A 26406-nucleotide genomic window follows, 5' to 3' on the forward strand; every position below is an offset into this window, starting at 1 on the left:
TCTCTTGTAATAGACTTTGTTCCTTTCCTTGCCTGTATATCAGTGTTCCATGTTGAACAGCAAAGCAGGCTCACTGCCTGTGAACACAGAGAGCTCATGGCCACTTCATGCTTGCTCTTTTAAGACTTTCATATTGGAATCAGAGGTGAAAACAATCAGTTGCATAGTATTAACGTGATTTAAAGTTTTAGTGAAGAGTGCACCCTGTCCAGACAGGAGGGAATCTTGCAATGAAGGGATTACAGCTTAAGGCAGAAGGAATAAGGATGCAAGTGATTGGGGTGAAGCAATGATACAGCCACAGAAACTGCAGGGCTAAAACTTTGGGAACAACTGGAACAGAAGCAGCCTCTCTCTTTAAACTACTTTTTTGCAAACTGTTGAAAAGGAAGCCAGCATGTGAGCAAAGCATTACATTTGTAATTCCTGCCTGAGTTAGATCTGCAGATGTCAGTGATGGTGGGAGCTGTGGAAGGGCCTGCTGCAGTCTGGCAGAGCTGATCAGGTACTGCAGGGGTCACAGTTCCTTTCCTCCCAGCTGCTGGGGAATGAATGTGTCACTAGGCTGCTGCCATGCTGATGACACATGGTTCCTGCCTCCAGCAGCAGCTGCTGACCCTGCTGGCCTGCCTTGAGAGGCTTTCTCCCTCCTCCCAAAGAAGTCCTGTGAGTTCTGTGAGCTTTTGATGCCACTGCATTTGGAACATTTACAGCCTGTGTGCATTGCAGTTTCAGTGCTGGAAGGAAACCCAGCAGGTAGGTGTACCAAAGAGCAATCCTAGCATTTGGAAGCTACTGTGCCACAGACAGGACTTGGAATTTCCCCTGCCCAGCCCTCCCATTGCAAGGTCATAGAGGTCTCCTGTCCTGGAATTGCTGCTGCCTGCCTGAGGTTGGACCCCTTGGTGCTGAGGGACCACTTCTATTTTCTGATGAACTCTTCTGAAACACAAAATACAACCCCATGATTCTGGGGTACTTTTACTACTTACTGGAAGCTGTTTTGGTTGTTTCCCCCTCCAAGAAGCAGCTATTTAGCCAGAGTTTAAAGATTTGCATTTCAGATAGTACCAATTAGAAAAAAATTATCATCTTTCTTTAGAGTTATAAACAAGAACTCTAGTTTACCATGTGTTCAGCTCTGAGTCTGTTTCCTGTGTTCACACAGATACCATTTCCTATTAAGTTTTAATTGATAAAACCCAATATTCAGACTTTTCAGACCTGCAATAAGCTCTCTTGTTTTTCTCCATCTGTTCCTTGCCAGATAAGTAGAGCTAGCTAGGAAGGCTTTAATCAGTCTGACTTTTGGGAATATCTCCACCTTCCATAGGTGCAGGTGTGAAGCCTGTCAGAAAAACCATACTGTCTTTATGCCTTCACTGACTTGAGGAATTTCTATTTGGTGCATAAATTTACCTTTCCAGCATATTTATACATGAAGTGACCTTAATTAACTGCATCAAAGTTTCCACTCAGCATATGTATTGCCATATATTTCTTTAACTGTAAATTAAAGGGAATAGAAACCTACTCAAGAAAAATCAGGCTAAAAGAGGCTTCATGTGTTCCAGAGAAATCCTGCTGCTCTCTTAGTGTAGGTAAGAGCAGCAGAAAAAAAATGGAAATCCCTACTCTGTGTGGGAAAAAAAAAGCATTGCTAAAGAGTTTTAGTGCTCTAAGATACTTGCAGAGCTATTCATCATTTCATCTTAACTGTGGCCATCATCCTGTGGAAGCCAAGCACTTCAGAGTCTGGTGTTTTCTGCTCAGGTGGGTGAAAAATAACGTTCCAAACAGAAGTACACAATCCTACTACAGCAAAGACCCTTTAAAGATCCCAACTTGCCTGCACATTTCCTGGTGCCAGCCTACATCCTGTAAAAGAGGATCCAGGGAGAGCCTGGAGATCTTCTGGACAAAGATTTTTGTGCCACAGCCTGGTAGGAAAGAGTCACAGCAATTTTAGCTGAACCTTTTAAGGCTCTGTGCAGCAGTTCAGCCTGTAAGCCATGCCAAATAGTGGTGGGATAAAATAGTGGTGGAATAAAGGTGAAAGGCAGCACCTCCTGAATCCCACAGCTGGAGGCACACGGTTTAGCCAGCATGGCTGTTCACACTGTTCTCCTGAAAAAAAAAAAAAGGAATCTGATACACAAGTTTTCCAAAGAGTAAGTAAATGCTGAGGGGTCCTGGGTGGTCACACCTTGTGCTGATCAAGGGCATAATTTTGTCTATTCTGTTGTTTTAAAATGCTTTCTTCCATCTCTATGTCAAATCAGAAGCATTAGAATTTCTACTTCCTGAAGTAATTTCAAGTTGATTTTTACTGTCCCGTGATCATGTTAGTTTTATATTCTGTTTATCTGATCTCATAATTTCCCTTTATTTAACTGATTGTGAGCAGCACTCCAGACACAGGCCTTCATGCCTTGCTTTTGACACCTTTCCATGGATTTATAGTCCACATGCCAAAGTTGTACATTCTCTCTTGTAATTTAAGCTTGGGCAGTTCCTTGAGCTAATGCCATTCTCCAATTTCGCTTTGCAAGGCTGACTTGACCCTCTCTACAAGATAGCCAGAACCAGACAGAGATTTCAAGCCTCAGCTTGAACTTCTCTCTGCAATTCATTCCCTGCATTAATGGTGGGGAAGCAGGTGGGCAGGGCAGGAGATGGGGTAGTTTAGGATTTGTTAGTAAAGCTCTGATAAAAAGCAGTGGAAATGTCATTTCTGTGCAGTTTCTGGCTCACCTGCCAACACCTGGTGCTTCTCTTGCTGAACACCGGGCTCCAGAGCTCAAGGTCCAGCCTTGCAGGCCAGGGACAGGGCACTGGCTTTAGGAAAAGTCACCTGTCGTGAACAGGAAAGGACTCAGGTGAAGGGAGGGACCTAAACTGCAAAATGGATAACAAAAAACTCTCAGCATTGTCAGAGACCACCAAACCCAGGCAGCAACACAGTCCCTGCTGATGCTGAAAAAAACGTTTTTGTATCAATTTGGGCACAAATATCAACACCAGCTATTTCTCATAGGCTTGGACAAAGCTTTTTAACTGCATTTCTCAAGCTGTTTTACCTCCTTAGCAATAAAGTTTCAATCCACATTAGTTTGAACAAGTTCCTTAAAGGTTTTTGAAGTTTGTTGGGTCAGCAAAACCCCAAGCATATGCCACTTTTCCATGACAAAGCTCCCATGCTGCTTGTTAGGAACGAATCCAGCGGCTAACACAGCTCTGAGCCAACGCACTGAAAAAAGCATCCAGTCAAAATAAAAAGTCCCACGGTGGATCCTACAAGCCACATGCGTTTGATTATTTGTTGCAGCAGAACGTGATAATAATGCACCAGCAGGAATTTGCATTTAAAAAAGCCAGGGCAAGCCCTGCTCTGGGTTGTGTTGGTAGTCGGTGTAAACAAGGCGCCCACGGAGCGGCGCTCCGGCCTTCGCAGAGCCCGAGGGCAGCCGGCCAACCCCGCACCCCGATCCGAGCTGCGAGCACAGCCAGGGACCGGCTGCAGCCTTTGAGCCCAGCGCTGCTCCGCCAGGGAGAGCCGAACAACCTCGGGCTCCCGGGACACAGCTCCCCAGCTTTGATACCAAATGCAAAGGGCACTGACAAGATGTACAGATACACAAACCCTACACACAGGGAACCTCTGACCCTGGGCTTTCATTGCATTGCATGCATTGGCAGTTTCCTACATCACCAAGTTACTGTCCCCAATATAAACTGGAGTATTTTCCTATGATGCAGTCACTGATGGAGGGAAGCTTTTCCACCCGGTTCAGGGACATCTGTGCTTACTGAGTTCCACTTCAGCACCTGGTCAGAACCATTTTTCATCACTAACTCCTTCAGTGAGTGGAGTCACCAGGAGAGAGAAGCCAAGGAGCAGCTCTGCTCTGCCCCAGGGTCAGGGCTCCCTGCACTGCACTGCACCAAATGCAGCAAAGAAGGGGAGAGGGAGAACACTCCAATTCCACAGAGCTCCGAGAGCTCAGGGTTACATAGGGTGAATGCACTTTTCCCTTCCTTAACCTTGTCAGTTTTAGAGGACACTGAACCCCGTATGAAATGCAGTAAAATGCAGAGTTACTCCTTCAGTGTTGGAGCAGAGTCACGAACCTGCCTGAACACGATGCCAAGCTCAGGGCTCTGCACTCCCACGCGCTCCGGGCTGTGGTCACTGCTACAGCTCTGCAGAACCAGCTACAGCCCCAGCAGCTCGTGCAGGATGGCACAGGTGGTAAAAACTGATACTGGGAAGGAAAAGGATTTGCAAGAAGGCAAGACAAAAAAAGAAACTGAAATACTTAGTAGCACAAAGTAAACATGGAACTACTAGAGGTGCTTATTATAAAAAGATAAAGCAGAACTTGCCTGTTGTCTGAACCCTGTTGGTACTTTGCAGCATTTATTCTAAATATTAAGAAAAGCTTGTTTTAAGAGGGGAAAAAAAACAAAACCAAAACAAAATAGAGACAGAATAAAGGAAGCTTTGCCACAGATGTCACTCTGAAGTCCTGTCCCAGTAACAAGAGCTTTACTGGTTTTACAAACTGCTCCGAAATCGCCCACAACACACGAGTCCCGAGTCACATGCAGAGAAAAGCTCTGCAGGAGTGCTTAACCTGCTGAATCCACACACTGGAACTTCAAACTGTGAAAACACAGAAGACACTTTTAGGAGGAAAAAAATCCAGGAAACACGACAACTCAACATAACCACATCTGGGGCTGTAGAGGCTGCTGCTCATTATTCTGATTAGAAAATAATACGAAGTGTGAACCTAAAGTAACAGAAGGTCCTTTGCACAGAAGGAAAATGCTGCAGAGGTGACACAGGCACTGCTCAAACCAGGTACCAGCCCCCTGTAGGATGGGAAGCTCCGAACCTACCGGGCTGACTCACGATGCTGAGGGACAGTGAGAGAATTTGACCACATCCAATTCTCTGAAATTAGTTCACATAGGCACCAATACAGATAATGTTTTCCTTTAATAGCGAAGGATTTTATAATGAAGCAGAAACATATAATATATTCCATGCAACCAACCTCATTTATTGAAAAGTCCTAATTTTATTGCCTTGTTTAGTAACATGTTTGTTCAACAAACTAATCTTTTTCATGAAGCAAAGCACAACTTTTTCTTATAAATAGTATAAATTATTTTATTTACAGAAACTTGTTACAAAACAAATAGACTATATATTTATTTTTCTTTTAAATATCCAAAGTAATTTTTCTATCCCATGACATTTGTTCATGTACTATACAGCAGCCAACACAGAGTTCAGCTGATCAGATGCTCTTGATTATGTATACAAATTATCAAACTATTCACACATTTTACACAGGAGATTGCTTTTAGAACCAGGCTCAACACCGAGCAAGATGCTTCCAAGGCCTACATTCACATTGACATTATGTAGTGCTCATTTCAAAATTATCTTTAAAACATAAAATATCTCGCACAAAAGGTAAAAATGATTATTTTCTGCTGAACAGTGAAACATTTAAGAATCTTTCTAAGCCCAATTCCCTCCTCCAGGACAGAATGAGTAAAAGACGAGAGATTCCTTGGCAAGAGAACTCTTACAGGAAGACAACTGCCTTAGAAATGTCATTTGGAAATCACATCTTTATTTTTTCATGGTTTAGAGGTACTTACTAGGGTTTTTTTCTTTGTATTGGAATACCAACAATTTGGAACATTTTCTAAATTATTTGACTAATGAATATTGCTCCCCCCCTCCACAAAATGAGTTAAATAAACTGCTGGTTAAAACCATATTTCAAACTCTTGGCATTATACTAAATATGAGTTATCAATAGGATTGTTCCAACAGAAGGTATTCAAATTAAAAGATTTTACAAAAGCTACCAGTATAATTTGCTTTCTTTTATCAACCCATCTCATTAATTTCAGATATATAGATATATGCATGTGTGTGTGTATATACACACACACACACATATATATTATATATAGGTGGAAAAAGCAAGCTCCAAAATTTCAACTGAACATTCAAGTCTTTTAAGGAGAAGCTGTCTAAACAGTCCAAGCTTAAAACTAGTTATATCAGGCACTTTCAGTTTTTCCGTTAGTTTGAAACCACATGAGACCCACACGGATGCGCACGCACACACACGCACACGAACACTAAAAAAAGAGAAGCAGTGTGTCACTTAGCTATGGATCTGCTGGGAGTCAGGCAACTGAGAAGCAATCAATGCCACACCAACCACGAGGGCTCCGGGCTCGGCATCCTCGGCGTGGATCCACCCACTCCCAGGACAGGGAAAAGGGACACAGCTTTCACAAAACGGAGGCATCCCTTACATTGCAAAGTAGGCATGTTAACTATTGGCTTGGCAGTGAACCACTTCAAATTATAAAAAGGTATTTGCTTTTTTTTTTTTAATTAATTAATAAATAAATACTAGATGATCTCAATTGTACCAAAACTGGATATAAGAAAAAAAGACCTGTGCAAAAATACATATTTAAATATGTACAATCAATTAACAAAATATGTCTTCTGAAATAGGGATACTTCAATATTTATAATAGAACAAGAAATTCCAAAATAAAGATACAAAAGTATGTTTTTTTTCTTGTATAATTCTTTGTTCATCATTGCAGCAATTTTTTAGGTTAAGAAAACTGCAGGAGTCATAACGAGAAGTTGGAAAGACTATAAAAACTGTATCTCTTAAATTAATACCAAAATCTGTCTAGAAACAACCCAGCCACTGCAAATTCAATTTTGCAAGGAAAATTAATTTTAAGCTTCCTTAATTATTTACAGTAAGAACTATGTGACAATAAAAGCTTCAGGAACAATGTTCTGCTTACAACCAAGATCTAAAACATAATATTTAGAGCAGGTCTAGGGCAGGCAGAATTTATGCTCGGATTCTTTGCTCCAGTGGCTCAAGCCCACATGGTGCAGGGTGGCTGCACCCACTGGCTCTGGAGGAGCAGCCATCAGGAATTCACTTTGTACACATCTGCATGCTACTGAAGGAGCACAAATTTGCCATTTTGCTTTCAGATCAACAGAACCTTAAAAACCAGAGGACAGTTCAATCACAAACTTGTCAAATTTCTGTTTCCTTTTCCTTTGTTTCTACCAAGAGTCAAATTGCACTTGTGACTGATGCTATCCTGAAGTGGAAGCTCTGCCCCAGGGACTTTCATCAGAGCATGGATTTCTCTCCAAACGTGCAGGATTTAATACACTTGGATTTCTTTTTGAAGCAATTCACTTTGGTTCCTTTTACATTAAACCAATTGCAGTTCTAACAATCCTTTCAACAGGGCATCCTATTAAATACGAATCCTTTTGTTCCTGAAAAGTTGTCTACTGGTTTCTTTTTAAAGTTTGCATAATAAGAGTCTCTAGTACATTGCTTTCTCAGTGAGATCTTTTGTATCAATTCAAAGCTAAAGTGTCTGCATAGAGGCTTCTTGTTGTTTTGCTGTATAACAATGATTTCATAGGAAGTTCAGGAGAAACTGAAAGCATTGTTAGGTAAACAACTAAGCAACTGCTACTCAGAGTGGCTTTGGATTCCCTGATGTACTTACTACTTGCCACCACAACGGGGAGAAGGCTGGGCTACGTGAACAGCTGGACAGGCTCAGATTGTCTCTTCTCAGCAATAGCTGATGCCCCTTTAAGGCAGAAAATAAAAATCTTCTTCGTTAGGATTTCATCTTCCTTTGCTTTGCCCCCTTAATAAAAGTTTAGTCAGTTTTGAGCCTTTACCTGATGTTTAAAAACTTAACAAAAACATCCAGATGAGTCAAACCATAATACAATGAGCCCTTTGGCGGAATTAATTTTTGAGGTGTTTTGAAGCAAGACAAAATACTTCATAAAAATTGGCTGGGTTATATAAAACTGTAAAGCCTCCCATGCTCATAAAGCCTGGGTGGGCCTGGGATGACTGTGATGCACAAACCAGTGCTCCACAGTGAACTCTGCTGTCAAATTGGTATTTATTCCAGAATTTTGACTAAAAAACCCAAACTTACTGAGTGGTAGAAGACATCACACATCAACAATTTTGTTACACAAACAAGGCAGAAAGAAACTGACTTTTATGGTTGTTAAAAAATATTTAAATATTTTAAAAACTCATTTTTAAAAGGGCTAATTTTATCTGCTGGAAGAGGAAGACAAATCCAGCCTAATTTCATCAATACAGTTTTTCTTTTAAAAAAAACAAAGGCCTGTGGTATACAGTATAGGTCAATAAATAGGTTCTTTGGGCATAGAGTTTTAGAGGTTATTTGCCTTTGTCTGTTTGATATTTTTTGGAATTTTTAAAGAACAAAATTAACTTTTCTTCCACAATAAAATCTCATTCAAAAGAATAGAAAATAGGTTTTGTATCACACAAATACGGCATTTTTATACTTGTTTTCTGAGCAGTGGCCTCAAACAAGTTTTTCTGGTTTTGTTGGGTTTGTTTTGTTTTAAACTCCTGATAGCTTCTTATCCCAAATTACCTGCAAAAGGCTGGGCAAAACAGACTATTTTTTGAATTGTGCTATTTTTTATATTCCATTAAAGGAACATTGCTATAAAAACACTAAAGCCATATTCCCTTCTTGAGGGCTTCTTTCCATTGTGCCTCACACATTTTTCCCCTTGTCACGGGGTCCTCTCCATTGAGGGTGTCTGTCTGGTTAGCTATCACCTACAAAAGACACCATCAGTATAAAAATAAGTCCACAGTAATGTTTATTTCCCCCCAGAAAACATTCCTTTGCCCAGCCAAACTATGTCAAATAGTGGCAAGATGATGTACTCCTGTAAGGAAAATCTCACAGATTTGTAGCAAACAGTCCAGACCACTGTTAACACTGATAAGAGCAATTATGTGGCTGAACTTCATCCAGTGTCCATTTCTAGTATATTCACTGCTACAGACATGGCTTCAGGGAAATTCCTTGTTTAAGTGACAGTCCAGTAGATTTCCACACCTGAGGACCATGGGAAGTTGGGAAAACTCAAGGCATCTTGGAGTCCAGAAATCCAGATGGAGGTTTTGCTTGTAGTGAAAACTGTCCAGTTTGTTTCTCACCTTGGTGCCTTCAGCTATCAGGGACGGGCCTTTGGCTTGGGGGCAAGAAAAGAGAGAACCATCAGTGCAGGCACTGAAAACAAACTTATTTTGTGGCTAACAAGAGCAAATTTGGGGGAAAATCTCAGGCACAAAGCAACCTTGATAACCTGAGGTTGGTCTGTCTGAGACTTGAAAATCCTCAGCTAAACCTCTTCGAATTTGTAATGGTTTCAAGCATGCTTTCCTTCTTAGTTCACACAAATCATATTGCTTTTTTACTTATATTGCATAGTTGAAATAGTAATTATTACATAAGTCCAAAAATAAATTCAGCCATATGAAGGCTTTTTTTCTTAAGTAAACACACAAAAAGGTGAAAATCTTCCTCTGTGGCTGAAACTGAAAATTAAGAAACCACTCTCAAAAAGTTCTTACTGACCTCCTGGCTCTCCAGCTACAGTGATTTCAGTTTTTAGCAGCAGAGAAAACACAGTTTCTTGGATTTTTAATCCTGAATGCACTACTTTTCCAGTGAGATTTGTTTCAAAAAAAAAATCAAAACCCCAAACTAATTTTTAAAATGAGATCTTACATACTCATGAGATCTGCTTCCTTTATAGCATATCTATTTGCCTTACCAACTAAAAAGGTTTATTATCTGATTTATTACATTTAATCTCATTATTACTAAGAAGTTAGTCAATGACATCTTGGGATAATAGGCTTATTTTATCACAGTATCACAGTTCTGTTATCAGCATCATTATGTTCTACTTTGTAGAATATTTATTCCTGACAAAGAAACAAGGAGTCAGGCTGAGACACACAGCTCAGTTCCATGGCAGGCTGGCAAGATTCTTTTTTAAAATTATGGTTTAAAAATAAGAGGAATTAATTTTATCTGAAAGCACTTCACAGGCAACAGCATCTAAGGAATTTGAAATATCCCATATAAGGTTTATTTCCTAAAGTATAGCTTTTTTATTCAGAACATTTATAAATATCTTGAGTAAATGTACCATAAAAACACTCGAAATGAGTACTGGACAAAAAGAAGAACTACCTTTTACTCGAGCAGGATCTGCAACTGGCTATCTATTTAATATTAAAGAGAAGACATGAATTATAAGCATGTGAGGAGGCATTTCATGCTGGCTTAGTTTGAGACAAGACTTCCTACCTGATGAAACAGAGAATTGTTCATCAGTCCTTGCGTCCCTGGGATTGCACCAGTGTGTTTTGCATGAACATTGTTCACTGATGTCAATTTGGCAACTTTGTTTGATTTGCTGCTGCTGCTGTTGATGCTGCTTGAACCAGGTGAGCACTTTCTTTTCTTTCCTATTAATTTGTCAAGGGAAGTATGTGAATGTGAAAAACTGCTGTGTGAATTTACAGTCAGCTCACTAGACTGATGAACAAAGGGCCCTAAGGAGAGCGTGGAGTCGCTGCTGTTCATCATCACACTCATTCTCTTGATGGACTCTGCAGGGCTCCCGCTCGGAGGACCCCTCCCTGATTGGTCATGTTTGAGGCTAACAGAGTTAGCTTTGCTAGTCATACAGTTGAGGCCAACGCTGTGGGACGAAGCTGTCACTGAGGGATGATAGGAGGTCCCAGAGTTTCCAGAGTTAACCACACAGTTTTTTCTAAAGGACTCTGTGGAATGAGAAGGTGCGAGCAGTGCGGAACTGTTTTTACGCTTCTTTCCTGAGCCGCCGCTGCTACTGACGCTGCCGGTGCTGTTACAGGTGCCGCTGCCAGCAGGAGATTCCTTAGGTTTAAAAGATTTGCTGGATTTCATTTTCTGAGGTTTGCTGGCCATAGGTGAAGGAACAGAGGAAAGCACTGTAGGTGTTGAAGGGGAAGAAGACACTTGTCTTGATTGCATACTGCAGACGGGATCCACGGCACCCAGAGCAGCGGGGTTGGCGCTGAGCGTCGTCCCGTGGGATGGCACCGATTTGCTGCTCAGGGACACGCAGGAAGGAGACACCAACGCTGGCGATGACATAACCGTGGTGGGCAAGAGGAACCCTGCGGCACTGACCCCGTGCTGAGAGGCAGGCAGCAGGTTTGTCCGATGTGGGGCACGGACTGATGCTGTGGTACTGGATGCTGGAGGAATTTTCCTGCAGGTGGATAGAAAAAGAAAGATAAAATCTCACATAGCCACCATTCTTCAGACTAATACCCGTATATACTAATAATGCTACCTTAAAATGGTTTTATCTTGGGGTTGATTAATGCCTCTGATTATATTAAACTGATAGTTAATTGTTGCAAAAAATATAAAGCACAAACCATCAACCTTCAGTCTGAACACAAGATTACTTTCTTTAACTAGAATCACAAGGTTTATGTACTTCTACAAACACCAAGAAGAATAAGAACTCTTTCATTTCTACTCACTTCCACATCTGTGAATTCAGATGCTTCTCCAACATGAAGTCAAGTGCACATCGAATATGGTTCCACCGCTTGTCAAAGACGTAATAACCTCTTCCAATTTGCTGACTACCAAATGTGCAAAACTGAAAAGACATGATTTTTATTGGTGTTTTCTGCTTTCAGTGACAACTCTCTGAATAACAATTTGTTTATGATAAATATGATTTTAGATGTTTAAGTAGAGGATCAAAAAATAAATTAGAGCTTTTATGTCTGTGGCCCAACAACTATTTAAAATTTTTGGCCTTGATATATTGAGAATTTTCTTGTCTTCTGATGCACCCATACTTAATAGAAGAAGTCAAATTTGACTTTAATCAAATCCTTTGATTAAACAGAGAAGGTTAGCAGTATGTCTGTTTATGTATAAACATTATACACACAGACACATATTTATATAACATCTGCTTCTGAGGACCTACCAGCTATCAGCTAGAAGTCTGTTTCTGAAAAAAATATAATTTGACATCCAGGACAATAAATTTGCTTTTAGTTATACTAACTAACTTTTGTCAAAATTTAAATATTAAAATACCTTACTGCTATCTTTAACATGATGTTGGTAACTTGAGTAAAAAATGTATGTGGGTGTGGACAGGGGAGTCCAATAAGAAAATTGCACCAAAAAGACACTGTTTACTTATTCCAAAACCACAGCCCTTTAGAGCAGCTAGCAATTTCATCTTTAGTATGCTGGCATTTTGTTTTCTTTTAGACTGGGGAAGTGAGCTATGAACACATTTTTTAAGCATGTTTATTTTGTAACTAGTTAAACCTTCACTGCCTACTAGGCCACAAAATAATTTTCTCAAAATATAGGGAGGGGAAAAATAAAAAAGAAAAAAAAAAAAGGAAAAAAGTATCACACACCTCACAGAAAACCACCCCTAAAACCCCAAAGTAACTTGTTTACACAATTAGAGCCAGAGACAAACTGAGGTTAACTTTGCAAACGTACAGCGGCTGGTTGAGGATGATGACCTGAATAATGACAATCCAGTTTTTCAACAGGCTCTTCTTTTTCATCACATTCTCCCTCATCACTGGATAACCGAGATGCTGGCTCAGCTGCAGGCAAGGGAGGGTGTGGGGACTCGTGGACAGAAGGAGACTCACTGGGGGCATTTCCACTGTGCTGGGCTGGACAGCCTGGAGGCCTGGCAAGGCAAGCAGTAACCAGGTGTTATTGAACCCAGTCCAGTTAAAAATTCCACCCTTTAAGTGCTTATTATTACTGAAAGAAATCTAAATTAAGAGATCCCTGGTGTTGCCCACCTTGTAACCTGCCAAGGCCAAGCACAGAGTATGGTGGTACCCCTGGAAAAGCAGCATTGCCCAACTGTTGCCCAACCGCTTTCACTGATTGCAAGTCAGCTTTTACTACTCCAAACAGTAGTTTTACTACTCCCTCCTGACCAGGAGTTACCCTCAGCAGGTAACTGCTAATTGCAGACAGGCACCAGGCCTGCAGCAAACACACTGCCCCATCCAACAGATCAATATCACTCCCTTATCAATCTCCCCGTGTTCATTTCATACCACTGCATCTGCAGAGTTTCCTTACCTTGGAAGACTGGGGGGGTGAGGTTTGGGTTTATTAGGTAATAAAGGCTTTGATTCTGTAAGAGTAACTCCATGAGAATTTTGGTGCAGCTCCTGGGAAGTTTTAGTAGGTGAGGGATGTGGTTCCCTGAGAGGGGGCATCTGCTGATGATGATCCGAATGTCGAAGAAGTTCCTTTTCCCTGGTTTTGCTTTTGTGCTCAGCTAACAACACATCAAATCGTTTTCTTCGACCCTGTACAGCCCTCCGCTGGGTTAAGGAATGTGTCTGCAGAACCAGGAATAAATCATTAATCCCAGGCTATGACATTTGTGGAAGTCAAACACTCAAAACATGTGTAGAGAGCTCCAAAACAGAGAAAATCATCACAATCCTGGTTTAGTAAACAAATGGAAATATGACTTAGAAAACAAACTTTAAAATTGCTTGGTGGATGATTATATCCTTGTCTGATACAGAACAACTAGCCCAGCAATTTGGTAAAAGGTATCTTTCAAATTTCTTTTTAAAAACCAAACTGCCAAATTTTTAATAAGGTTAAGACTAGAACCAAAAACCGTTTTTTACATTGATATTTCAACTGCCAACTCCTGCAAAATCAAGAAGAGAAAATATTTACTTCCACTTAAAAAAATATTCAACAAAATAATGTTTAAAATCAGACTTCTAATGGGAGACCTGAAAAATATTTAGAAAAGTACTGTGCTGCCTCCTATAAACTAATATATTCCTTGAAAACTAATGTAATCAAATAGATATTGAGGAATTCAAAATATCCAGCAGAATCCAGAGTCAGTGAGGACACAAAGTTGAGTGTCCTGAACACTACAGACAGTAAGATGTGTATGTGTATAAATGGCACCAATTCTAAGTAAGGTGAAGTAAATGGAAGCTATTTTTCTGAATTGTTAAAGTCATACACAATACCTTTTTAATATGGCACAAAGGATTTGATTTGGTTCTTTTCAGTAGGTAAAAATTTTTGTCACATAATTCAGACACAAATAGCAATTCCAAAAATTATTTTATGAGTAGTACATTCTAAAGAATTCCCGAGAAATGTTTTTACTCTTTCTTTTTCACTTTTGATTTGCCTATTTCTCTTGTAAAACCTTGCAGCTTTTCCCTCCTCTATTAACAAAACAATTTCCTCCCCTCTGTAATTCCAAAAGGGCAATGTGTTCAAGTTCAGTTCCTCTGGCTCATTAGTGCCAGCTTCATGTACCTTTGTTCTGTAGGTGGTTTATTTACCAGACCTTTCCCAAACTGAGGGTAGAGCTGCTTTGCATGAAAGGACTGAAATCTTTCACAAGTGCAGGAGATCTGGATTCTTGGTTCTTTGAGAGCAAGTGACAGCCCTGTGTCCCCCCAGGGTTTTGGAGCCAGAGGATCCATTTTGTCAGACTGAAAGTTTTTACGATTGTTTAATTTAGAGTTTGACCTCTAGGTGTGCTCCATGGCTCTTTCAGGAGCTGGCTGCAGCAGTACAACCAGCAGCATTAGCATTTACACAAATTCCTACCAAGAACCTGCTGCAGACTGCTGGGGGGGAGAGGAAAGAGTGTGAGAAGGGAAGAGCTTGAATGATTTAAATCCTGCATTAGGAATATTTTCAATGCTTATGAGGAATTTTAAAATTCATGATCTACAACTGGAAGGTTACCCCAAAAAAGAGGAACACACTGCCCCTGCTACCTACATGTGGAGAGACAGTTTGCTCCATGTCAACACCCATGTTTGAAGGGTTTATACAAAAACACAAATCTCTGGGTTACTTTGAGAAATGCTTTCTGAATAATTAACTGAACTTCAAAACCAATTTCTTTTTGGTTCTGAGCAACATGTTTTGAGACGTACCACTTACAGTGGTAATTACTAACAGCAAAATATGCAGTTCTCTGTTTTTTATCATGTTTCCCAAGAATTTGAATAAAAGCTTCAGATAATCATATCCTGATTCAGATATCCTACCTTGCATGTTAAAGACCTAGTACAAGGTTTCCTGGTTTCCACATCAATGACACCACAGTATATATCAGGATCAAATTCTCTCTCTGTCAAAGACACAGTATTGAAAAGTCAGCAAAAGACATTTTGAAATATTAACATTTATTTCACCATAAAAATTAATCACATTGGAAACTTTTCAAATATGACACAGGCAATTGCACAAATAAAAATGCACAGTAAAATTGTACAAATGAATTTTTCTACACTCTCAGCAAGCAGGTCCACAAACACCTGTAAGTGTCCTCTAAGGAGGATTTGATGCTCCCTGTTAGGAGTAGAGATCACCATTATGGATTGTGACAAATAAATGGTGGGTTTTTGTTTGTTGGTTTTGGTGTCAAGAAGTTTTCTATCATTCTACTAACACTTAAAATAATTGTGTTAAAAAGTGTAAAGAGCAGACCGAGTTTGCATTTTTCAGTTTATCAGGTGCTAGTTTTTCTGCTTTCTGTGTACATTTGGACCTTCCATATAGAAAGAAGGAAACTAAAATTTTTGGAGATAGTAAAAGAGTGTAATTTTAAAACTGTAAGAACTGACGGGCGTTTGAGATCTGTACAGGTTTCTGAAAGGAAAAGTCAATTTCAAGGTGTTTGTATCCTTAAAGTGTCTGTCAAATTATAGATATAAATTATAATATTTAAAAACTCTTACAACAATTTACAGTATTACAGGAGTTTTAAGTTACTTCTGGAACTTATTTCCCTATATATATTCTACTAAAAGAAATATAACTAATAATAATTTTTAAAAATTACCTGACAATCTTTTATGTAAAAATTTCCTATTATTCGTATTTTCTTCAGGTTTCTTTTCCAAAAATGGAGGCACAGAGAGAAGACCTTTACCATTCAGTATCTGTCCAGGGGAAGGCAAGGGTGGCTTTGGTATTGAGGGACAATTAAGGCCAGTCTTTATTGAGGAACTCACAGTAGTAGAACAAGTTGGACCAACAGCAGCTTTCAGTTGGGCACCATCTATCTTTGGATGAATCTTTTCCACTTTGACAGATGGAGTCATACTGTTATTTATGAAAAACAGAGAGAAAAATTGGAAAAAAAATAAGCTAAAATATGTTATTATTTAACAACACTCTGATCTATTCCCAATATAATTGCAAACCTTCCTCCTACTAGCTTTCTAATTTTCACATTTCTTATGATATCCATAATCTCTCCTATCCTTTTTTCCCTGACACTTCAGAGTGTCCAGGGATTTCAGAAACCATTATTTGCATTCATGGACAGAGAGCATCAATGCAAATTGTCCAAAGCAACTGCAATGGACCCATTACATCCAGTGAGAAATGCACCATTCTGCAGCAGTAAATTTTACCAGCATTGCTGGCATCTCACATGTGCAGGTTGAAAACCACCTGAATCAGAGGAAAAACTCCCTTATGATCAAAGTATGCAGATTACATCAAAGAATGAGGAGCCTCTAGTAAAATGACCTTTATTCCTGATGATTTAAGATGCAGCTTTGCAAGAGTTCTTCCTCAACACAGACACGAGCATTAACTATAATCTTTGACTAGGCTGTGGGAAAAGATCTGGAGGAGCTTAAAATTATTTTCTAAACCAAAAATACTTTGAAACAAAAGGCAGCTTTCTTGACATAGCAGTGTCTATGCAAGTAATGGCATTTAACTCTGTTTCAAAAGGCACACTCACATTTTGTCATGGGGAACTTTGCTGTGCTGTACCGAATGCATTAACCTGTTGTTTCCGCTGATCTGCAGCTTGTCTTTGGGTGATTTCAACAACTTGGAATTTGATGATGATGCACTAGTACCTCCACTGGATGAACGACTGCTCCCACTTCCACTGCTACCTTTGTTTTTTGAAGGGAAAGATGAAATGAGGGAAAATACTGAAGAGGAGGGAGGAGTCAAAGGCGGCTTGCTGGAGGAGCTGTGTCTTCTTTCTGTAAGAGTGAAAAGGGGTTTTAAGCTCCCATAGAGAAAGAATTTGTAAATACTTCATGTCATTTACTCCATTAGCATTATTCCTTTATTGTCTTGGGAGGTTCCTGCCACACAGAGAGCATAGAGGATTCAAGCCTCTCTGTAACTCATGAGGTTCCACTCAAGGCTGGTCTCCAGAGGGTTATGGGAATCTCTCTGAGCTTTGGGAGCTGCACATCTCAGCCAGAAAAGCTTAGCTCTCCCTCCATCTCAAACAATCAGCTCTGGACCTCAGACACACAAAGCCAAGAGAGCCTTGTCCTCAGGCCAGGCAAGCTTAAATATCACATTCCCTTAAAGGATAAGAATTATCTGTAAGTATGTCTCCTAATTGTTAAAATGATATTGAATCCAACATTTTCACTTTTACTTCATGACAAACTTCTGGTATGATCTACCAGACCTCCAGTATGGAACACCTCTGAAAACATCAGCTCAAATATTGACCTACACTGGGCTTTTTGAGCATTCTTGGTTTTTGTTTGGTTGGGTTTTCCCCTCTTGCTTCTATTTAGCAGCAGCACCACCAAAAGCAGCAATACTCTTCAGCAAAAACCTGAGTATCTGCATTAAGTGAGGTCAGGTTCCATCACTGGATGTGTTTTTTAATTAACACCAAACCATGAAAACTTCTATGTTTCTAGCACCACTCCAGGTAAAACAGAGTCTGTTGTAAAGGTAGGTTTTTAGAACCATGAACTCTCAGAACACCTGGCAGCTCCCAGCTCTGCCTACACAGACCGTGTGCTCACTGACACACGGACACCTGTGATTCCTCGAGGATCTGTGTCATCAACACCTTCTTAAAAGACACGTCTGGCAATCAAGTAAATGAAAACCACAGATCTAAGAGACGAGAAAGAGGCCTGTCAGGGGAGTGCAAAGGCAGTGGGAACACCTCTTTTGCAGCCAAGTATTGTTAGAGGTGCCCAAATCCACCACAGATCAATCTCAGGATCACCTTACAGATTTTGACTCGAGTGAACTGTGGAAGCAGCAGGCTACTCGTGAAGCTACAAATAGAGCCAAGAGTGACAGCCAAGTCCAGTGCAACCTGTGCAGAAGCCTGTGACCCTCTGGGAAATGTAAATTAGTACATCTGTGTTCTATGACCTATTTGGAAGTAGCACTTGAAATGTGTTCATTAGCTTAGAAAATAAAAATAATGAATGAATACAGAGCTTGCACTAAGAGAGAAACGGAACCAACTCCCATGTGTTTCTCTGTTTAACTGCAACAATGGGTGCAAACTACCTAACAAATCTTCTGCAAAATTCTGCGAAATACTCATCATTTCTGGATTGATAATTACCAAGAAGTGGAGAACTCAAGTGTGAAATGCCCGACAAAAATAACAAACAAATTCAGTAACTTATCATCCATCTCAAGAAACAACTGCTTTAAAATTGTAGTATTTAAAACAATTAGTTATCAAAATCATCCACTTCGTTTTCTAGAACAGCTGCCACTGAAGAGACTGTAAATGAAATATTTTAGCATATTTATGCTCTAGTAAATGCCTGTGCTTCTAGTATGACGCAGTGCTTATTGCCAAATGGCTTTTTATAGCAATGGCAAGAATCCCTGAGCAGCTCTGTTCAGTTACTATTTGAGAGTTCAGTGATGCTACACCCTGTGACATAATGAGAAACATTACTCAATGCTCTTCCACATTCTGTGTATTTAGAAAATTAAAATCCAAGTGCTTATGACAGTTACAAATAAGCTCAAATAAGCCAGTGGATGACTAATGCAATCCTTGGGAGGTTGTTATGATGACGCTGTCTTTCTGAAGGAAGTGAGAGTATTACTTTCTTGAAAAAAACCTAGCAGATGAAAAGAAGAAGGGACTAGAATAAAACTGACAACCTCCTTGAATTCCATCACTTAGGAAGAAACTAGACAAAATAGTAATCCCAGCTATTTATCTGGATACTAGGAGTATTTCTCTTCTGGCAACTGCAAACTGAGATGCTACTGCTATTTGCACAAATGTTCATTCAACAGGCTCAACAAAGTGAGTTTAATTGAGTGTTTTAAATTGGTGATAACAAAAAAAAAAAAAACAAAAACCTAAGAGAACTAAGGCTGATCACACAAAAGTTTACAGTCTACCTGTCAGAGAGGATTTCCATACACAGACACACACACCCAGAAAAAAATCCACCAAATTAACTTTTTTTAGAATTCTGGGACAGTTTCTGAAAGAGATATTGTAACACTGCAGGGCTGTGAAATCTTCACTTATCACTTCTGTGCATAACCACGACTTATGTTGTCTATCAACAAAACAAGAAGAATTTTCAGCTCATTTTTCATAACCTGGCTAGACCTACTTTTTTGTTGACATACACACAAATTGAGGTAAGGCTGCTACTACAATTTGCTTATATTTAATGTTTCAGTCTTTTTATAAAATTCATGGTTTTAAATGAAATCTACTTAAGAAGTGTTTTACAAACCATGTGAAGAGCACTTTAGTCTCATCTTAATAGAGAAACCCAATATTATTTTTGAAACCAGACGTGTTAAGAATTGCATATTTGATCTGATGAATATAGTTACAGACAGATTGCCACAGTTTTTACTGGAAAAATGACTACACAAACTGTCACTGAATAATCAAGACCACCATGCTTTTTATGCTAAGCATATTACAATAATAAATTCTACTAATCTTCTGCCAGTTTAACATAGTTCCCATTTGTCATTAATTCTGTCTCAGCCCGAAAACATTCAAAAATATAACTATCTCCAGGTGTTCAGTTTTCAAATTTTAAAGGCTGCCAATCACATCCCTTCCCTTCACGTAACTCTTAAGAAGAAAAAAATTTTTTAATGTCATGATTGCTTATATAGCAGATCAAAGTGATATTCCCATTTCTGCATCTGTGTATGATGATTCTAAACCCTACTTTAGGGGAAGGAGGGGTTTTATTGTTGTTGTTGGGTTTTTATGTTGATTTTTTTTGTTGGCTTGTTTTGCTTTTCAAATATCAGAAAAAAGTACGTTTTGGCTTTGGACAAAACTCAAAAGTATTCCTTGATGCCACAGCACTGGAAAGAATCTGATCTAAAATGACAGCTGTGTTCAACACTAAACTTTAACAGATAAACTCCTCCTTAAACACCTTTGCATTTATACAACAGGTTTGTGACAATGTGGAGAAGGGCTGGACAGAGTTAGAAAGCTGTGAAGAGAGATGGCATCCCATGTCTGCTCCATGACAGGCAACTGTTAACTATCAAGTTGGAAAAACACAGCATTTCTGTGCTATAGCTGAGCAAGTATCATATATGCATCAGGCCAAAGAACACAGGACTTCCTGATAAAATATAGATAAAATAGATAATATAGATCTCTTCCAGAGCTTAAAAAAAGCTTTACCTGGCCCTTAGTCTGGCTGCCAGTTTTCTACCAAAATCCTATTTTTCATTGTCTATTTCCTACTAAACATGTAGCAATCTCTGACAAAATGCAAAAAAGTAACCTGGAAGGGGCAGGGAAAAAAAAGATGAGGAAAAAAAAAGAGAAAACTTCCCATTGTGTTTGGCTACTACTGCTTACTCTTCTATCAATGAGTAAACAGTTGGACTTACTGCGACTCATAAGTTATTGCTATATTAAAAGACAATACCCTTTTATTTAAAAAAAAAATATTTTTTCATAAAATGCCACTTTGCTGCATGCTTACAAAAAAAACAAAGAAAAAAATTAATTTAAGAGTAATAATAATCTTAAAAATTTAAGACATTCCTCCCAGGTTTATGCTTATTTCCAAAAAGCTAGCAAGTATTTTGTGCTGTTCATTCTCTCTGGGCATCAATTAATAGCTTTGGGCAGCAAATACAAGATGTACAGATCAAGTTTCATAAACCCATTTTTTTTTACTGACTCCTTACATAAGTACTGGGCAAAAAGTCAAAGTGCCCTGTGTCAGTGCTGGTGCAGCTGCAGTACAAATGAAGCACACCCAGGAGCATACACATGAGTTTGGTTCAGCTAGACATGCTGGAACTTCAGTGAACATTCACAAAAAGTGTAACACAGGTTAAGAGTATTGTGTAAAGTGTTAGAGTACTCCTCAAACTATAGGATTAGATGTGTATATTGAAACAAAGCATAAAAAAACCTTTATGCTTAAGTAATTGTTATTTCATGTCTGTATCACTAAATGCAAGCACAATAATCATGAAATTTAAACTTGTCCTTTTCTCTATCATAGTGAGCTACTGTGCGTCTTGTCATCTGAGAAATTTAGACAGGCGTATCAAAACAAACATCTTCTACCTGAGGATAAAAAAATTTATGTCAGCAAGAGTATTTCATCCCTAGAATAATGGAGAGCTAGCTGACTTGGAGAGCTAATTGCCTTTCTCCAGGAAGCTCAGATCCACGACATGACAGCAGAGCACAGACACTGCTATGGAAGGGCACCTCAACACAGCTCTAGATTTTACTCAGTAAACAACTAAAATCTCCTTTGCAGCTCTAGGCCACCAGCACTCTGATCTCACCATGACAAAGATAAAAAAAAATTAGGTTCATGAGGATTTTGCAGGAGAAACTGGGAACTAAAATAATCACAGGCATGGCAGGCAAATTACTCCTCCTTTGCTGCCACCCTGGCAGTGTGCAGCTGCTTGGTCTGTGCAGGAGCTTGATCTGCTGCTCACTCACTTATTGCTGCTTCATTATCCTGCTCTAATCACGGGACCTAGATACCAAGGATTCTGCCTTAATCTTCCACTGATGTCCCTTTAATCATGCCATCAATTCTGTGCACACTCCAAGTCAGGATGAGGTCACTCCAACTGGGGGGGTGTTTGATCTTACACATTCAGCTGAACAGAGAGCAGCTGAACAAAGCCATCTTCACTTCAGCAAGAAGGTTACAAACCAGAATATTGATGGAGCCCAAGCAACCAGTATGACAGACCAACAAGGGCTGATGGGCACCAGTGCTATCTGTCATGTCCTGAGATGCTTTGTCTCACTGTTTCACAAAAAACCATTGGTTTCCATCTGGCAGCTGGTATTATTAGTTTATCAGTGTCAGCAAAACCACAAGAAGAAACCAACTGTAAGTCACATACTCTTGTAGCACCGAGAAACAGCCATATATTATATCTTTTAAACAGATAATGGCCAAGCAATACTGAGGCAACCTTATGTCTTGCACTTCCTCACTTGAGAAATACTCAGCACACTAAGTTTATCATTTTCCTTGACATTTATTTTGGAGAACTAAAATCTACTCACAAGTGATCACTGTGCAAAATATATTCAATAAAGGTGTGTTGAATTATGCATAAGCAGGGTCAGTTTTGTTGCTGCCATTGAAGAAAAGAGAGAGAGAAATGGAAAGTGATCATCCTCACTAGTAAGACTCTGAATGTCAACTTCAGTACTTTGAAATATTCCAAAGAAGAGATAATTATGTAACTATAATTTAGGATAAATGATGATTTTGATGGTATAACGACAGCATAGCCGGGATGGGTTTTAATTCTCTAGTAACACACTACCTGGGCAGGAATGCCATCTCCTCTGTGATATCTGCTGCAAAATGGCCCCAAACCCAGCACACCTCCCCTTACAGCCAAGATTGCCACCACAGGAATGAGTGAGGAGCAGATTGCAAACACAGTTATTAGGAATATACCAATAAATTAATGTATTTCAATAAATAACGTTCAAATATCTCCCTTTCCCAACTGCTGCCCTTCCACAACCATTTTTTTCATTTTTCCTTATTTGTTACTAATCCTTTCAAAACCCCCTTGTATTCAGCACAGAAGTAGTTCTGTAATCAATTTCCACAGGATTTAAAATTCCTCTATATAAAATACATGGGTTTTCCCCTGAAGCATCAAGCACAGTGCCATCCCAAGCCTGCAGGTTTTTTGTGTTGTGTAGTGGCAAACTGGAATTAAGGACACTCCCATCAGCTTTGCTATTCAGAGCCCCCTCAGACCAGTAAAACTCTGGAGAACAGAGTGGGAAAACTGATAGAAGCAGGGCACAAAATTATCCATGGAGCAGAACCACAAGCAACAATGGAGCCAGGGAGACCAACTGTTGGAACATTTCCCCTCATCACCCAGAGAAGGATGTTCTCCTCATCCTCCTCGTTCAGGCAAACCCAAATGCAAGCCCTTTAACATCCAAGCCCAAACTTCTGGTACAGTTCCCCAATGAACTTGCCAAGAGGGGTGGTTGGTAACTGTCCTGTAAACCTGTTAGGCACTGAAATATAAATATGGCAGAGTTATTATGGAAGGACAGTAGAGTGTCTCAGATGGTAATGGGGCCATGGAGAGATTACAACATTCACACTATGAACACTAATCTCTGTAGCCTGTTGATGACACAACAATACCTGTCTGATTAAAAGGCAGGTATTGAGTCAGTAATTCTTCCACTATTAAAAAAAACAATTCTTATTTGAAATAAACTTCAGAAAAGCCACAGTGATGACAAACAAGAATATCAAACAGACAGAGGTAAGCAGTACAGATCAGTAGTGCCTCAAGATGCACTGAGGGTCAGCTTTGACACTCTGGGTCAGCTTTCTCAAAAATACAAGACAACAGTTTTCCAGTTGCTTATGTTTACCCTGAATGACGATAAAGAAAAGGTTCAGTTTTTCAAAAAAGGTATAAAGCAAATTCCAAATAAATGCCTCACCCCAACACCATTGCAAAGTTTAATAAAAACTTTGGTAAACAAAGGATTAATAAAGAATGGTGTGTTAAAAGATGCAAATAAAAAAGGGAAGAACCACCACCGAATTTCTGCTTTTCTCTCTCTTGGCCAACTCTCTACCCAGAAATTAGATTTCTATCTCTAACACCATGTTCTTCCTCTTCAGCACCAATAATGTTCCTGAGAAAACCTTATCACATATTATAATATTGTCATGACTTCAGATCAGCTCACCTATCCAAATGCCTGTCTGGCTTTCATCTTTCTAATGCTTCTATTCACACCAGATTGGGAATTAAATGTTTTCCCCTGTAGCTATTTCTTTACACCTAGCAAATTTTAAATGTTGTATGTTGACTGTCAGACTCAGTTCTGCTACAAAAGAAAAGGTGCTGACAATGAAAACTTGCTAAAAGCCGTTAGTGAACCAAAATACAAAGGGGGCTACAGCTAACTCAAAGTTCTGAAGATGGGTATAAAAGAAAGGCCTTGAAATGGAAAGCTCTCCACACAAAAGAGATCAACAAGAGGGAATTGACTTTGTTTTGAGCCTGGAAATGGGAGGAAATATCATAGGGTGTACACGAAAATAGTGATGTCAGCTAAGGAAATCACATTCTTTGATTTTGTCACTAAGAAACTAGAGGATAAAAAGACACAGAGCACAAATATTTTTCTTATATACTGCATGACTAACTAGTGACATCCACTGCCATGATACGAGAGCTTTGTAAGATTAAAAACTAAAATACAAACATGTACGTGGCTATTTGAACTGGCCAACCTCAAAGCCCCTCTCTGCTGATGGAAGTGAGGAGGGAGCTCCCGGGGCTCTCTCTGATGTCACACCTGTGTCACCTACAGATGTGAAAACCCATGTGCTTCCCCTGGGCAAACAGGGAACTCCACACCGAGGGGCAGTGCCCACCTGCAGGAAAAACTCAAGAAACGAGAACAGCACAGGGTTCTGCCTGCACAACCAGCAACTCTCTTTCTGTTCTGAGGTTTTAAGCACAAAATGTTTAACTCTTTCAAAATGGAAAAGAATGATGGGAAGCAAATCAGTGGTATTGCAATATTTTTCAAATTTCCAAAATTTGAAATCTGTTGAGATGTAAACGCGCAGTTTGCAACATCAGTGAAAAACAAATAACTTGGTTCCTTCTTTTAAGTCAAATCCTTACATTACTTTACCCCAATTAAATGCATAGACATGGGAACATTAGTATTTAGTATCTGGGGTTTATGATTTAGTATTCATTTCTAAGTTTTACCCCATTTTTAGGCATTAGTAAGTTTTGAAGGATAAAAAAAAGATCATTGTTGCTTATTTCATTATCACTGATCAATCACAACTGGCATAAAACAACTGTTTTCATGTTTAAAAACACTGATCACATTAAACTTTACACTAATTAAAAATTTACTGCAGCAAAATCCTAAGGAAATCACTAATACAGTCAAATGAGGGCACAGACCTACTGTGCCTGCACAATAGTGTCTTTCAAATTAAATATTACCAGTCTTTTCACACTTCCTCTTGAAAGAATGGAGCAATGCTGTAATTAGGATGTGCTAACTAAAATGTTTGTGCAGTTTAACCTTTTAAATGAAAAACATGACTGCACTTGACACATGCAGGCTGTGCCTGCGTTTCTCATTTCCTCCGGAGCCCAGACCCTCCTGCCCACAGCCAGCCATCCGCAGTGTAACCACCAGTGTGTTTGCCCTCTGATTTACAAATTACACGGGTGAGCACGCCCAGGAAAACAAGCTAAAATGAACACACTCTTACTAGTTTCTTTAATTAACATTTTGATTAACAGCCGCCAATTTATCTAAGGGGCTGACAGGACTGCAATCGGCTGTCTAATGTTTGACTGCTATTTTTTTCTCTTGCCAGTCTCCCCATCTGAGCTGTGGCTTTTGGGGATTTTCAGGTTTCAGCAGGGAACGAGCTCAAAGCAGCAGCGTCTGGCGCTGAGGGGCACTGCCCCTGCCCGGCCCGCAGCCCTGAGGATCACAGCTCCGGGCTTTGTTGTCCTGTCCGTGGCCAGCTCGCTGCCCGCCCGCTTCTGGAGCCGTGCCAGACGGCTCCGGTGACATTTCAGAAGGGCTCACGGGGCCGCTTGCAGTGTTTAATCCCTCGCTGTGGGATTTTCCACGCCGTGCACAGAGCTCGCCGAGGCCCGCGGCTCCGCAGGCAGCGCCACCGGACACATCCGGGCTGGCCATGGCACCTCCGGGCCGGCCTCGGGTACCCCGCGGCCTCGGGGGCTGCGGGCTGGCCATGGGAGCTCCGGGCCGGCCTTGGGCACCCCGCGGCCTCGGGGGCTGCGGGCTGGCCACGGGCACCACGCGGCCACCATGCCCCCAGACCTCTGCCCAGCCCTGGCTTTACCCACAAACCTGCTGCCGGCCACTCTGGGGGTGGCATTGGCACCGGTCAGACACAGCCAGGCGCAGGCTCTGTGGATGCTCCTGTGATTCCCACCGAGAGCTGCCAGGCCTTGCCAGCGGCTCCAGGACAATTTCTCCAGAAACGTGCCTGTCCACCAGCCACCCCGGGGACACCCAGCACCCCCAGAGCTGCAGCTCCCTTGGGTATCCCTGCTCCG

General features: G+C 40.2%; 1 protein-coding gene across 4 annotated transcripts in view; it reads right to left on the reverse strand.

The window, feature by feature from the left end:
* Positions 1-1941: 1941 nt before the first annotated feature.
* Positions 1942-26406, reverse strand: part of ATXN7 (ataxin 7) — an 89988-nt gene continuing 65523 nt past the window's right edge. For all 4 annotated transcript variants that reach the window (XM_014268090.3, XM_014268089.3, XM_074550460.1 and 1 more), the window contains 8 exons: positions 16787-17039; positions 15872-16134; positions 15075-15157; positions 13105-13370; positions 12499-12697; positions 11502-11623; positions 10270-11221; positions 1942-9142 (listed from right to left, as the gene is read on the reverse strand). In XM_014268090.3, coding sequence (XP_014123565.1) covers positions 9125-9142; positions 10270-11221; positions 11502-11623; positions 12499-12697; positions 13105-13370; positions 15075-15157; positions 15872-16134; positions 16787-17039 — 2156 coding nt within the window. In that variant the 3' untranslated portion in view covers positions 1942-9124. The remainder of the gene's footprint in view (positions 9143-10269; positions 11222-11501; positions 11624-12498; positions 12698-13104; positions 13371-15074; positions 15158-15871; positions 16135-16786; positions 17040-26406) is intronic.

This window comes from Zonotrichia albicollis, chromosome 12, assembly GCF_047830755.1.
Source record: "Zonotrichia albicollis isolate bZonAlb1 chromosome 12, bZonAlb1.hap1, whole genome shotgun sequence".
Lineage (NCBI taxonomy): Eukaryota > Metazoa > Chordata > Aves > Passeriformes > Passerellidae > Zonotrichia > Zonotrichia albicollis.